General features: G+C 51.3%; 1 protein-coding gene across 1 annotated transcript in view; it reads right to left on the bottom strand.

Moving 5' to 3' along the window:
- Nucleotides 1–15,934, bottom strand: part of IGSF3 (immunoglobulin superfamily member 3) — a 91,847-nt gene that overhangs the window by 17,117 nt on the left and 58,796 nt on the right. Inside the window, exons 3-6 of the mRNA XM_054270293.1 lie at nt 14,480–14,890; nt 13,252–13,641; nt 11,195–11,596; nt 7,287–7,691 (exon numbers count right to left, since the gene is read on the bottom strand). Coding sequence (XP_054126268.1) covers nt 7,287–7,691; nt 11,195–11,596; nt 13,252–13,641; nt 14,480–14,890 — 1,608 coding nt within the window. The remainder of the gene's footprint in view (nt 1–7,286; nt 7,692–11,194; nt 11,597–13,251; nt 13,642–14,479; nt 14,891–15,934) is intronic.

Raw genomic sequence — 15,934 nt, 5'->3', positions numbered from 1 at the left:
GAGATAGGATCACTGGAAGATAAATTCACTACCAAGCTACACTGCAGATAAAGAAATAAAAAAGTAACATACAGAGATATTTAATCAACTCCTCGTCAGAAAGATTTCAAACAAAGGAGTGCTCCGTCAATTAGGAAAAAAAAGTAATTAAATGCACTCAAAGAACAAGTTGTAACACACACAGCAGCACCACACTCCAGCTCCCATGCCATGCTGGAGGCTAGATTTCCTGAGATATTTCTTCCCTCACAAAACAACTTTGCAGTTTTGTGCAGTTGCACGCTCAGAGCACAACTGCACTCTGTAGTGCAGGGCTGATTTTCACACACCCTGTGTGAACTTGGCCATTTTCAGCAGCTCCTGCTGAATATCTGAGTGCTGGGCAGGCAGCAATGAGCTGCCTAGGGTGGTGTGAAATGTCATTTCTTGCCACCCAGAGAGCAAGCTCTCCAGACAGAGCTCAGGCAGGATCAGGAGATATTCTGGATACTGGCACACCAGCCCTGCCAGTGTCAGGTGCTGCTCTCCATGCAAAGAGAAGTCCCCTGTGAGAAGGACCCAGCTGAATCCATCCAAGCATTAGCTCACTCCACTCACCTTTAACTGCTCCCTTCCACTGGGCTAGCTTTCTGCAGGTGTACTAAACTGAACTGTGGCACAGCAGCACCTGTGCCAGCACAAGGAATAGACAAGACCACGCAGCCAGCAGCCCACATTGGAGATGAGGATCACCTCCTTCTGGGCAGCAAAGTGCAAGGTCAGCTCCACCTGCAGGAGTTGACTTCCCACCTGGGAGCCACTATTACCACATCCTGGGAATGGCAACATTAAATTGCAGCTGAAGGTACCATTTCTCCAAAACTGAATGCTCATGGATGATGCTGCTTCCATAACTAGTGAGTACAACTACTGCTGGTAGAACAACCCAGCAAAATGAGCCATCTGTCATTTCTGAAGATATTGTATTCTTGAACTTCTTAAGGAGTAAGGACATATTTCAGCATAATGGGCTACAGATCCATCACCATCTGAACTCCCTGCTTCTCTGTTAATTGGGACAAGGAAAACTACAGTAATTTTCTTTAGCAACATCCCAAATGCCTATTTAAGAAAATAAGATGGCCTTAAGAGAAAACTTTTATGTATACATACATATGTTCAAAAAAAAAAAAAAGAACCTGAGCCACAGGTTCAGCATGTTTGCAGCCATTTTGCTGTAAGGAAGCAGATCTCATGAATTCATTCTTTGCCCAATGTCAGAACAAGCAGCTTCTCATGCCAGGAGATTCCTCAGGATACAGAGCACAGAAAAATGGTGCAGGTGCCATGTACAGGGGTGGATTGCCAAAGGTGCTGCTTGGGCATACGGGGAGGGACCCCTGGGCTGGGCACTGCTCTGACTGGAGGGCTGAGAGGGCAGCAAGAGCAATATTGTGCTGCTGCAGCACTGAGCCTGCTGGCCCCAAGGCCACTCACCTCACTGAGAGCTGGGGCTCCGTGCAGAGACTGGGGCAGGACAAGAGTAGTCAGCACCTGGCTGCAAAGCTGCTCATCACCTCAAATCTCCCTCTCCCTCAAGGGCTGCCCCTGCTGACTCTGCTTTTGAGATCTTCAAGGGCAGGAGGAGTCACAAAGCTTTAGAGCTGGACACCATCTAAGTACTGCTCACAGCAGAGTGTTTTAGTCCAAGAAAAGCAAACGGGGAATCGATGAGAAGCTAAAGTGTGTGGAGAGAGAGAAGCTGTTCAAGACAACATCAAAGAAGGTGCATGTGCACAGACTGCAAACAGGCTGACACCGTGGTTTTGTACATCCACGCTGCAAACAGGAGTGGAAAACTGCTCAGGGGATATCAAAGAGAGAAAGCAGAGAGTACTCTGAAATGGAAGTGAAAAATTTGGATCTACAAAGTAACCATGGAGAGAGCTAATCTGAAGAGAGCAGCATAGCCTGGATATGGCCCAGGTCTCCTGACACTGTCAGCCTTGTCAAGGGGCTGAAAAGAAAGACTGCCTGCACTAAGATCAGTGGGCACACACAGAGCAGGCTGAGTCAGGTTAAGGTCCCACTAGGTGCAAGGATGCATTCCCACACTCCTCACCTGTGTGTAACGCATCCAAGATGCTTCATCCATTCAAAGTTCAACTTCTCAGGTCACGTCCCTGGGTGCATTTTCCAGGCTGGAGTCCCAAGAGAAACCTTGAACATAACTGGCTGCAATCAGCTCAACAGACCTGGCTCTTACAGAAAAAGCTCTCACAGAAAAAGCTGCGGAGGAGCCAAGCAGCACCACTCCCAGAAGGAAAACAAATGCAGGGAGAGGTGAATCACAGCTCTGACCCTACAAGGCCAGTGTCACCATCCCCAGTACAGCATCAGGAATGCAGCAGCACATCCAGCACAAGCTCCCTCCCTGCTGCTTACACCTGAGAGGACAGGGATGTTTAGAAGAGGGAGTGATGGCTAAAAGTGGAGAAAAAGCACCCTGGGGTGCTGGCCTGGGAAAAATAACTGTGCCAAGAGGTGACAGTGGAGAATCTGTCCCAGAGGACCTGGCAAGTGTGGCAACAGAGCTCCCCAGGGCAAATGGGCAGGAGTAGGAGATTACCTGGGGTACAAGGCAGGAGAATCAACCCTACATCTGCTATCTGCACAAGAAAAAGGGCTCCAGCTGGGTCACTAATGCAGGTCCATGCAAGGGGACAGCTCTGGGTCATGCAACACTGAGCCTCTGCACTTCATGTGTTCAGTGTGCTGGAAGGAAGGAGCAGCAGCTCTGAGGAGGAACAGCAGGTCTTACCCCACTGGCAGTGAAGGGAAAGGAGCAAAACATCGAGCACCCAGGGAAGAGGAGACTGCTCTGTGGCACAGCCACTGCTGCTGAGGAACAGGCCCCTCTCTTCTGAGCTCTTCCTGAACTCCTTCAGCACTCAAGCAGGAGTACAACCATTTGCCAGATGGAGCAGGCAGCTGTAAAGCAGGGAAGCAGTGCTGTTCCACAGAGCAAAACCACTCTGGGATCAAGCAAGCAGTAAACTTCAGTTTCCAGACTTCACTTCTGTAAGGAAGTTTCCAGCTCATTAACTCTGCTTGCTTAACTTTATTGCTGGATGCTGCCAGAAGCAAGAAGTGTCAGGTTCAAGCAGAGACTTTGTGGCCTTTGAAAAACACTTGTTTCAGCTTCCACTGAAGAGTCTGGTCGGTATTCCACTGGCCACCTGTAGTACAAAAGGCATCTTTCACAACCATCCCTGAGAGGATTCCTTAACCACTGAAATTACTAAAAATTACTAAAATGAGATGGAATAAAGGCATTAACAGAAATATCTGAGTTAAGGAAAGTTTCTCACTATACTCCACAAATGTCTTGCTGGCTAATTATTTGAAAATCAGTCCTCCTCTCTCAGCATTAAGTGTGCTATAAAGCAGCCTCCTTTTCCAGTTCTCCTCTGCCTCGTGCCCTCCTCATCTTCCCAGCATCCTAAGCCTGCACAGTCACAACCATCCACTGCCTGGCTGCTCACTGAGCCTTCAGAGAGAAGGAGGAACATGAGACTGATCAGTCTCCCTGTGGTTGCCATGGATGGACTTGGACAAAGAGGTAAGAGTCCTTCATTCTCCACTCGTTTGGTCTCTCTGGCCATTAGTTAGTTTCTGCTAGCCCAGCACAGCCACTCTCTGGTTTCCTGTGGAGAGCAGAAAAGCAGCACAGGGCTCTGCACCCACCTGAATGCAGAGCTTGAGGGAGAGCACAGCTCTGGCTCACCTCACTGCTAAAATAAGGTTCAGGAAGAAGCCACCCCCAGCTCCTCCAAGGCCAGCCTGACAAGCCTCCATCCCCCACTCCATGATGGTTTCAACTTGACAGCTCCTAATAAACCAAACTTTAAGAAGCAGCCCCTGGAGAGCCTCTGGAAGATAATTAATGCTCTAATGAAGAGCATGACTGCCTTGTTTGCTCGACGGCTCCCAGGTCAATCAATCTGCTGTAGACTGGCTTGCAAAAAAGCAGTGAGGAGCCCAGCACCCCTGGAGTCTGCTCAGTTATCATCCCCTGCCATCCCTCCTCCCATGTTCATTACTGTCAAAATCCCAGCAGCAAGAGGACAGATTTATAGAGGCGATTGCAGCTTCTCCCTGAGCGCCCGATCCAGATTTAGCCACGAAGGAACAGGACAGGGGACAAGACAAGGATGGAGGGGTGGGGAGCTGCATGAGCATGAAAGGGGTCAGAAGGTGCTCTGAGAGTGGGGGTGTTGTGTGAGAGCCCTGCTTTCTTACTCTGCTGTTGCCAGACACACTCTCCAGCACTCAGACCCCAGGACTCTGCTGAATCACTCCCCCATCTGTGCTGCAGGGGAACAATAAGTGCAGTAACACACACAGTGACAATGGCAATTTAATACACCAGCACAAATCTGCCCCAAGACTCCTTGCCAAAAGAGAGAGCACTCTGCAGACACCCAAGCCTGCCCAGATTGCAGCACAGCCCCTGTTGTGCACTGTCTGCTGCCCTTGTCTGAGTCCTGCAGACCACATGGACAGGCACTGCTCCCAGACAACGCCTGCTGTCTCATCCCTGGACACCTGGCAGGGAGAAGCAAGATCCAAGGAGGAGATGGGAACAGAGCCTGCCTGACAGCCCTTGGGTCTTCCCCTCGACCTGTCTGAAGCTATCTACCACCTTCCTCCCTCAGGCAGGACCCAGAGCCCGAGTGCTGTGTCCCCTCTGAGCTGTGCAAGAAAGGGGACAGGGAACAGTGAGGTCAGCTGGCATCTCAGTGAGCACTGAGAGCTCAGCCTGAATCCAAACGTTTCCAGGGTCACTTGGGTTCAAAAGGAACCCCCTGCTTCCCCTAAAAGGTAACTCTGCTTCCCCTAAAACCCAAGGAAACTCTAAGTGCCAGGGAGCCACCACACATGTCCTCTCCAAGGACAGGACACAGCTAATCCTGATGGATCTCTCAAGTATCAGCCCACTAAGCCTTCCATGCTGGATGCTCTTCTCAACCTGGAAAGGGGCAAGGCAAAGGGCAAAGCAATGTCTCCAGATGGGAAAATGGTGGTGAACCCTCAGGGGAAAGGGATTATGGCCTTGGGGATGACAGACCCAGGTTTTCAGACCCAGACCAGATACCACAGCAGAAGGAGAGCCCCAAACACAAAAGAAATCTCCACTCCTGCACTCAGGGCTCACTTCTAGTTCACACTGACTACTGTGCATGGTCTCCTGCCAGCTTTGGTTTCAGGGAAGCAGCTGGTGTGAACTTGTTATTCTTCCCCTTCTGCTGCAACAAGAGCTCACCAAGAAAGAAACAACAGGCATCTTGAGAGAACCAGAGCAGTCCCTGGTCTGACTGCCAACATTTAATTCATGAAGAACATGAACCACCCGCTCCAGGAGGCTGCCTGGGACACAGTAATAAAACACAGAGAGGGTGCAGCCATGGTGCTGGGAGAGCTCTGAGGAGCCCCTCTTCTCTTCCATCCCCACTTGTGAGCCATAAAGCCTCAAACAGTATGCAAGGCTCACTGAACTGACAGCTAAGATTTATTTTGGAGTCATTTGCTAAGCAGCTGGGAGACAGGGAGAGGTGAAACCATGGAGACCTGGACAACTTGTTCTGTTAAGGCATCACTTGAGTGTTACTGCTGCCAGAGCATGGTTTAACTGAGCTGCCTGCCACCCTGAGCTGTGACACACAGGCTCTCTTCCTGAAGCTGTTATCAAGGATTTCTCTTTCCCTCTCTGTCTCACACACAGATATGCATGCATGGGGCTGTGAAGAAGCATGTTACTCCAGGGACCACATCCATTCACCACTGCTTCCTAAGGAAGTAAGCTAAAATGATGAACACCACCAACTCGACCTTGCAAGCAGTAAAACATGTATTACAAGGCAGCATAATCAAGATAAATGGAGAAGATTAACCTGGAGATGAGGGCAAGGGAGAGAGAGGGAAGAAAAATGATGGAGGGCTCATGAGGTGGCTCAAGCCTACCGCATCCCCTGAAGTTGTCTAAAGACAGGGTTGGGGAAGGTGGAGGGAGTATGAAGAGGGATACTGACGGGAAAAACATAAAGTCCAACCAGCAGAGACCCTAGGAAGGAGTCCTTCTGCACAGGAACACAAAAGGAGAACTCACATCCAGCAAGGACCTGAGCAAACAGTCCTGAAGGTGTTAAAAGCCTCACTCCAGACACCAGCTCCATCCCTATGGCCAAGACAGCAGTACACCATTCAGCTCAGCAACATCCCACAGCTACCATGGCCACATATGTTTGCACTTTCCATGCACAATAGGGACACCACCAAAATATCAGTGACAAGGCCTACAGAAGGCCCCTCACTCACTCCAGTACAGGGACAGCACCTTGTAGGTTTTCTGACTGCCCCTGCCATGCCAGGTGCCTGTTGCTTATCTGTTGCACACTCTGTGTGGGCACCCATGGCTGTGGAGACTTTCAGCCAAAAGGGCTCAATTTCTGGTGAGGATGAAAATCAGGCTCTTTGATCACCATCTGTTTTTGAAGGTGCCTCCAGCATAATGAGAGATGCACCCAGTTATTGGACCACAGCTGCAGCACCCACCTATGGTGCATGGGCAGCTTTGGTGGCAACACATCTCTCTCTTTGATCCTGTTTGCCCCACTCTTCTCCTCTCTTTTCCAAGTCTGCCCTGATAAATGGAGGTGGCACGGAGTTAAAACCACCTGTACCGTCGATTTTAGCCCTTGGAAAAAACAATTACCAACTTTATATGATGATGCACAATCCAGGAAAGTTTAAGTAGAATGATAGTTTGTTACAAGATAGAAAAGCAGAATTTAGAGTTTTTAGAATGGGAGTTCAGAAGCCAGGATGGAGGGATTTGGGCGTGCCTTGTCCTTCTTCTTTCTTCTTCTTAGCCTCACCTTCTGAGTGATGGTGGCACATTTGGATTGGTTTAGAGTAGAAACACACTGTCTAACATAGCTGATAGGTATTGGAAAATTATTGCAAATAATGTACACGTAGTTTTTAGTATAAAAAGATAAAATTGCCTCTGAAGTGGTCAGTGTGCCTCAACCTGACCTGCCAGACAAACCTCGGCGGGTCGGAGAAAGAATGTATTAGCTAACAGCAAATAAACAACGTTGAGAACAAGAATAGAAGAATCCTGACTCCTTTGGCTGTCGGGCTGGGAAAAGAGACTCTCTAACACATTCCAGGGTCATCCGGACCACAGAGACTCTGAGAATACCCCATCCCCTCATCCCCCTCCGCACACCCTCGGCACTCACCTGGCCGCAGGACCCTGATTTCCAGCAGGTTGGAGGTCCTGTCCGCCAGCCTGGTCCAGCTGCTGTTGTAGTTCTTCCTCCAGAGCTCGGCCACGCACTGGTACTTGCCGGCCTCGGTGTCGCTGGCCCGGCTGATGCTCAGGCGCACGTTGTTGCTGGACTCGGCCTTCTCGATGGCGGTGCGCGTGCGGAAGGCCGCGGCCCTGTCGCCCCACTGGACGCCGCCGTCGCGCGTGAAGGTGACCAGGTCGTGGAACTCGGTGCTGCCCGCTGGCTGGAAGCGCCACGTCACCGACACCGGCACCCAGGACGGGTAGTGGGGCTTGATGATGCACTGGAGGTCGAAGGACTCGTTGTAGGTGACGCCCGGGGTGCGGGAGATGGCGGTGACGGCAAACCCAGCCTCTGTGGGAAGAGAGGAGAGGGCTTTGAGACACACCTGCCTGAGGGGGCCCTGCTGTCAGCATGCAAAAGCCAGCGTGGTCATCCAGCGGTGTGCTCAGCCACTGGAGTTGTGTCAGCTTCTCATTTGCTATGGCCAAGTGAAGTGAAAAGCAGAGGCAAAAACACACAAGTGGTGATGGCCTGAGCAGCAGTGATGGCCTGAGTGAGCATGGGCTGCAGCCATAGCAGGATTGCCCTCAATTTCTGCCCAGAGGAGCGAGATCCCCCGAGACACAGCCTCTGCAGGCTGCCAAACCCTGTATGGAAATGCAGCAGCACAACGGCAAGGGAGAGCACCTTATGGTAGAGTAGCTACTCAGCAGCAGCCCCCTGTGATTCACATCCACCTCTTGGGCAGGGGGTCCCACCCTGTCCCCCTACCCAGGTCTGCATCTGGCTGCTGCAGCTGGAGGAAGAATGAGGAAAGCAAGATGTAGCAGCCTTCAAAACCTGCATCGTAGAGGTGACAATGGTTACAAAACCCCAGGATGGAGGCAAACTGAAAGAAAAGCTGGTTGCTCCTGCTCTTCACACAGCACAGCTTTTGCTCTCTTCTAGATCACAACTCCAGGACAGCTTTATGCAGTTGTGCTCATGTGTCTGCCACTCTGCAAGCTGGTCAATACACTTTGACTTGTTCAGCCCCAGCAGTCTGCTTAGAGGAGTTGAAATTAGCAGTCTATTAGTAATTAAAAAGTAACATTTTCCAGTTAGCCAGTCAGGCATACATATTCAGGCAGAGTATTTCCACTGCTCATCTGAACCAAGCTGCAGACAGAAACATGTTCTCCTCTTCCAATCATGTCAGTGTGGCCAGCAGACTCAGCAGGGACCTTGTTTTCTTCTGCCAATGTCCCCAAGAAGCGCTCCCCTCCTCAGAGGCTCCATGGGGCGTCCCACATGGGCTGACAGTTCCCCCTCTCCCTGCAGTGCTGACCACCCCAGCTCTCAGCAGAGCTGCCACTGCTGGAGGAGACCCCAGACAGTGCACAGTGAAAAAAGGAACATCTTCTGGATCAGCATGGAGCTTCAGCATGCCACTGGCTCCAAAAGATGAGCCAGGAGCTCCCTGCTGCTGCAGGCAGACCGGGCACAGCATGGAGCCCACCAAATCTGCTCACTTCCAGCAACCCCACGGCGTCACCGTGCCAGAGCTCCAGGCCGTGTAATTACTGAGAAAACAGGTCAATCTTTGGGATTAAAGCCTCTCACAGCATGTTCAGTGATTACCCAGGAGGGCAGTGTGAGACCCAGGCTGCCTCCCCTGCAGAGCTGTTGAGTCTCAGCCCCACATAAGTCCTCACCTCCATATCCCTCAATAAGCCCTCCTGCCCCAGTAAGCAGGCCCAGCTCACAGAAACCCTGAGCCAGAGAAGGCCCTGGAAAGCCAACTTAATTTCACCAAGACCAGGTGACTTCATCAAGTTTACTCTCCAGTTGGCCTGGGCAAGGAAGCTTCATGAAGTCATGCAGAAGGCAGGTGTGTTTCTCAGGTCTTCAACTCCATCAATACAGTCATGGCACTTACATGGCACAAACAAAAGCCCTTCTTTTGGGACTTGGAACAAAAAGCACAAAAGTGGATTGATTTTCTGTAAAACCTCCCTACAAAAATACACCACTCCCTCAACCCCTCCTTCCGTGGCCAGACTGGGACTCAAGTCTGTGCCACACACTCAAGAGCCTCAGAAGTTCAGGAACATCTGGTCTCTTCTGCCAGCACATCTCTCTCTTCTGGCTGTTGCTTCTGAACCATCCTGTGGTTAGATTGGTGGGTTTGAATATCATCAGTTAAAGAGTTTCTTACCCCAGCAGGCTGGCAAACAATGAGATCTGAACTTGAAACGTGAGTGTCACTAAATTTACTGCATTTTTTTTAGAACAGCAGTTTCTGAAGCTGTAGACCTCTCTTGCTTTTTTCTTAGTACCCTGGATTTGAGTTTTTCAGGACATTTCAAAAACATGAAGCTGAACAAGAAAACCAAAACAGATTCAGCAGCAAAACAATACTCAATAGTTTCTCTACTATATTTTTATGAGGTACTTCAGCTTTGCTAGTTAAAGAGACCTAGGAATTTCTTAAGCCTAGGCAGAACATGCTCAACAGCCAGTGACTGAGGAGCAGAGATGATGAAACAACCTTTCCATCACATCTTCTGGAACTGTTGTGCACTTCTGAGCATCTTAAATTTTAACAAGAGTAGAAGTGACACATTTTAAAATTTCAGTGCTCAATCTCAAGACTTTTACAAGTGGCAGAGTAAAGGGAAGGGCTGACACTTGGGACTTGTAGCAGGACAAATGCTGCTGACCTCATGAGGAAGACACCATTGAAATTAGATGAGAATCTTGCTTTAGTTCTTTACAAAAGAACATCCCTACCTGCTTTTGGAAGCTATACAGAAAAGATTTCTAACTCCAGACAAAACAGCCTCTGAAAGGAGGTCAAGAGTAAAGGAGAGAGAGGAAAGGAGGAAAAAAGCAAGATTTTCATCAGAATACAATATGACTTTGAAGTCTGGTCTCACACACATCTTGTCAAAGCTTAAGATTAATACTTCAGAGTACCAGTAAGAGCCACACAATCCCCACCCTCCTGCCAAAATTCCCATCTCAACCTTTCAATAGAGCTCCCTGACTGTCCTAGCCTTGGCATTCTGAAAATCAGTGGCCTCATAGAAGCAGTCATCCCTTCTTCAGCCTTCTGCAGACCCCTTTTGGAACCAGCCCAAGAGGACCAAAGTAACTCACAATCCACGCACAATGTCAGACAAACTCCCTACCTGCCCTCTCCTAAACTGATGTGGCTTCACTGTGTTAGAACAGAGGAATCCCTTGGCAGAGCAGAGTACCAGCTGCAATAACACCAGGTACTGGTTTACCTTGGTCATGGACGATGCTGTGGTTCTGGGCCAGCAGCTCAGTGCCTCCCTGCAGAGACAGCGAGGACCATTCCTGACTCATGCTTTCTGTCAGAGATGCTCATCATTTCTGCTTTGTGGGCCAACAGATGCCCAGCATTCTGCACTCCTGATCAGGTGTGGGCAGAAGTAAGGTTTACCCAGGGCAGGCAGGGAGGCTTCGATGTCCATGGGCTGCCATTGGAGCACCACCACTGCACTGACCAAAATCCAGCTCCAGTACTGGCAGGACACACCATGGCACTGGCAGCCTCTCTCCTCTGAAGGACACTGGAAGCCCTATCCCTCTCCTCAGCCATTCCCTGCCCTGCTCCTGCCACAGCCACCCCTCAGACTTTGCCCCCACACACAAGGGCGCATGCAGGCGTTTTGCACCAACCTATGAGGAGGAGCTGCAGGCAGGCTGCTGGTGCCTCTGTTTTGCTGGCAAGAACAGGCAGCAGCGCTGAGAACAGCCTCAGTGATCTGCAGGTGACCTCCTGGGGGACGGCCAGGCACGTGGGGGACCGTGGCCCCAGGGCCCCCCACGCCTCAAGTACTCACCCAGAGCAGTGATGGACACCGGGGTGCTCGTGTGCCGCTCCCCAACCATCTGCCACTCCCCATCCAGCGTCCGCGTCCACTCGGCCACCCGGCACTCATAGTGGCCCTCGTCCGCCTTGACGCTGTTGAAGATCTCCAGGGTGAAGGAGCCGGGGCGCACCTGCTCCACCTGGATGCCCCCGTAGCTGCTGCGCTCCGCGTAGGCGGGCCCGGGGTGCAGGGTGCCCTCCCGGTCCAGACGCACGATTTCGCTGCGCCGGTTCAGCTTGTCCACCAGCTGCCACGCGACCGACAGGCGGCTCTGGGGCCCCAAGCCCGAGCGCACGTTGCAGCCAAAGCGCAGGCTCTCTCCCTCCAAGACATTGGTGGCGTTGTTGATTATCTCCAAGGAGATGCTGGTCTCTAAGGAGAGAAACGCACACACACAGGGGAGATGACACACAGTCGCCACTGCTTGGGCTGCAAGAAGGACGTTGTTGGCCACAGACGCTTTCCACCAGGTGCAGGAGACTGCCCACGCGTTTGGGTCCAGGCACGTCTTAACCTCACGCGTGACCACATCCAAAAACAGCTGGTGGGCAGCAAGCTGCTCCTGGTGACTCGCACACTCAAGGCAGGTGTAGGCCAAAGCTGGGAGAAATCTCTGCCTGCGGCTCAGGAGACAGTGCCGTGTCTTCTGGTCACAGGTCCGGGATGGGATCTCGGCAAAACTTGAGGGAATTTCTGTTGCTACAATATGCACTGCGTGCCAACTGGCTCTTCCAAAAAAAAAATGCTACCAGCGCCCTGTGGCTTTTTCAATTCACGTCACCATGATCACCATCTTGCCACATTCATTCCTACCAACAACTTTTGGGAGAAGCTCTCCCAAACTCCCACTTTAGGTAGCTATCGCTGTTTGGTAATGTTCAAATAAAAACAACTGGTATCTTGAGCTTCCCGGAGGTGTAAGGCTTTGTGGCTGGCTTTTCAGAGATACTGAGTGCTGGTTACTCCTGCTGCCTTCCATCACAGTTATGGACACTTAGCACCCTTAAAAAAAACATCACGTTTGTTCCTACAGCTGGTGATTTATCAAAGGCAAGAATCAAATCTGTCTGAAAGGTGACTGGGTCTAGAAACAAAACGTTTTAGAAATTTGTCCAGTGCAAGATTTCTAGCTAGACTGATTTTCAAAGCCAAACAAATGAGACCAAATATTGGTAGGATAGAAAAGAAATAGAATTTCTTTTGGAGAAATGAGGAGGGAAAAAAAAAGCTAGAGGAAAGGGCTGTATTTCCCTACAAATCTCAGAGATAGAGGCCAGTAAAGCACAAAATCCTCTTGCAGCAACCCTCTGCTTGCTCCAAGCCCACTGTCACTCCACTGGTAGCCTGGGCAACCCATGCAAGGTTCACCATGCCATGGCCACCACAGTTTCAGAGAGCAAAACAAGGAATGAGCCAGTGGAATCTTTCCTCTCAACCTGTTATTTCTGTATGTACCATGTTTCTCTCACAAGGCAAGCCTCCAGCTGTTTTCACCAGAGCTGGCTGACACACAGCGACCAGGACCGAGCTCCACGCTGAAGATCACTGCTGCTCAAGGAGCACACCTGGTTTATTCCAGTACAGCTGTCTTGCAAGACAGCTGAATCACCATCATAACAGCCTGCAGGAACCTAGCAGTTCCTAGGCCAAGCTGGTCTCCCCACTCTGCCTGCTGAGTACTTTACAGAGCACCCAGCTCCCTGCAGAGCAAGGCCAGGAGCGAGACGTGAGGAGCAAGTCAGAGGCTGTCACTTGTACCTTCAGCTCAAGAACAGAACTGCCAGCTTGGTGTCGTTACAAGGTGGGGGCCTGACTCCCCATCTGTGAACCTGACACACACCCCTCCTTTTCATCCCCTTCCCAACAAAAGAAATACATCTTGCCAGTAGGGATTCCAAGCCCGCACCGCACGTGAACTCCTATCCTCCCTCTCCTGTACTGCTGGGGTCTGGGCACATCACATCTTTTCCAGCTCCCTGCCCAGTACAGCAATGCCCTCAGGAGGGGATGGGCACGCCCCTACTTACTGAGTGGCATGACAGTGATGGGGATGTTCTTTGGCCTCTTGCTCTCCTTGTCGATGAAGTCTCCGGTCACGGTCTTCTCCCGCTCAGTCACGCGGCAGTTGTACTTGCCGCTGTCCTCCAGGCGCAGCCGGTAGATCTTCAGCACGAAAACGTTGTCACTTTCTTTGGCCACCTTGAGCTGGCCCAGGGCCTCGCGCTGGGCAAACTCGTTGTTGAGCACCGGCACGGCGTTGGGGCCCAGGCTGGCGATGAGGGAGCTGTTGAAGGCCCAGGAAATGGAGAAGTAGCGGTCGGAGACGTTCTGCGCCTCCAGGATGCAGCGGAACTCCACCGGCTCGCCCACGATGTACATCCGCTTCTCCGTCTCCAGCCGCACGCTGAACTCCTTGTCTGGGGAGAGAGACTCGTGTCAGGATGGCAAAACACACCAGGACAGCCAGCACACCTCATGTCAGGTGCTCACAACTTGCTACTCCCTGCACAGCCAATATCCCCCAGAAAAGCACATCCAGAGGTAAAAAGGTTAGAGACTTGTTTTTGCTGTGGGAGACCAGATGGGCTGTGCTCCCATTGAGCCACCTTCTTGCCCATCAAGCAAAGAGCAAGCAAAGACTTCCTCAGTCACATCCCTGTCCTCCAGGCAGCAGCTCTGGAGCATCCAGTACCACTGTGGAATATGACCTGGAGTCTAGTCCTACTCCCATCCTGCTCAGCCAGAGTCAAAAGGCAGAACTTTTGGGGATATCCTAGAGGAACAAAGAGCTCAGCCAGGGTATTTAGATCCTTAGCAGAAGCTGTGCAGGTGGCTTGGAGAAGAATTTTGACTTGTAAATGGACCTTGTGCGATTCAAAAGCACTTGATGAAATTTTTAGTTTTATTCCCTGCTGTATCACTCTTACCTCCTAACTTACCAAAATCCTCACTGTCAGGGCTAACGCCAAGTGTTTAAGATGTATGTTTTAGCTTCTGCACCAGCTCCAGATCCCCGACCACATCAGGAGATAGGTGTCATCACCCAAGCTCCCTTGTTGCCCTTTGCTGACACTTCCCTTGGCTGCAGGCAGTGCCTGGGCCCTCCTTTGCCCTGTTTCACCCTGCCAGCAGCCCCCCAAGTGAGGCACGTGGCAAAACAGGGAGCCAAACCCCAGCCCCCTAACACGGCACAGCCCCATTTTCCATCTCCTCCCACTGCCCAGCCCAGGGAGAAGAAGCAGAGGAGACACTGACCAGTGGCTTGCACGTTGACGATGGCGCCCTGGGAGCGCTTGCGGGTCATGGCGTACCAAGAACCGTCCGGGTCCTGGATCCACTCCGCTGCCTCGCAGTAAAACTCTCCCTGGTCTGAGGGGTGCAGGTTGTAGATGGTGAGCTTGGAGGTGGTCTCCCCAACCTTGTCCAAGCGCACGTCCCCCGTGGCCTGTCGCTGGGCGTAGGCGCTGCCGGCCCGCAGCACGAAGTCGCGGCTCAGGGAGATGATCTCGACGGGCGCCTCGCTGCCGCGCTGCCGGTACCACGCGATGGAGACGTGGCTGTGCTGGGCTGTGCTCTTGGACACCTCACACTTCAGCTCCAGGGAGTCGTGCTCCACCTTGTTCAGCGTCTGCGGGATCGCCGTCACCCGCAGCGAGTCCGGGATCACTGCAGCAGAGCAGGTACAAACAGCCCAGAGTTAGCCACGCCAAAATGCTGAGGGCAAAGGCCAAACACCTTAAGAGAGCTGGGGGAGAAGTCTCTTTTCACAATTACAATTAAATACTAATTGTGTTAACTCACATTTAGCCTCTAGGAAGAAGAGAACTGTCCCCAAAGCCCTTGGCTGGGAAAGGCCATGACCTGCAGCACAAACTCCAAGTGTGGTGCTTGAATTCCTGCTCAGTGGGCCCCAGCAACTGAACAAGGCTTTCCATCATGCTGCAGAGCAGCACAGTTTATTGCATCCATTTCCCATCAAAGCATTTTGTCACGAGGAGCCTCTCCTCCATCATGCACCCCCCAGCATGATCTGTGACCTCCCTCTTGCCCCCATCCTTCAGCCTCACCTCAGCCCTGATATGGTCTTCATCCCTCCTCAGTCACTGGTGGGACCAAGCCAAACATATTCAGTTCCTTTATAAAAAAATCTTCCCTTATAAAAAAGTCAGGAGATCCAATTCCCTTCTCCATAGTTTATATTGTTTCCTCTTTTAATGACTCCCTCAGGCCAAAGGAAGGAGTTTCTGCATTCAGAGGGAACTGGCTCCTCTAAGGGCAGCAATACAATTGCATCCTGACCAGTGCTCACTCCCAGGACACAGCCACCTCAAGGCACTTGGTAGTAAAACTGCTGGCTGCTTTTCCACTTGATTAACTAGAGGAAAGGAAGTAAAGCTGCTAAAATCAGGATGAAGACCAAAAACTGCAGCCCTCTGACCTTGCTTGGATTTAGAGAGAGGTTTTACCACCAGAAGATGGGATTTTTTAATAAAGAAGCCTTCTAGACTTTGCTGTCTCAAGGAACATCACGTGGAAAGAAGAATGTAAACCTTCTCCCCAGCTCTGCAGGCAAGGCAGTGTTAGTGAGCCTGCTAATGCCCACGGTTTTGCCACATACCAGTGGAATATAATTAACATATCTCAGTTTGGTTTCATTGACAGCTCTGGATGGTTTGACAAAATTAGCTGAGCTGCCAGAAGCTGCATCTG

The sequence above is a fragment of the Melozone crissalis genome, unplaced genomic scaffold (genome assembly GCF_028551555.1).
Source record: "Melozone crissalis strain CALT ecotype California unplaced genomic scaffold, PUWL_Pcris_2 ptg000009l_1, whole genome shotgun sequence".
NCBI lineage: Eukaryota > Metazoa > Chordata > Aves > Passeriformes > Passerellidae > Melozone > Melozone crissalis.
Note: the sequence above shows the minus strand (reverse complement) of the source record. Positions and strands in the feature narration are given on the sequence as shown.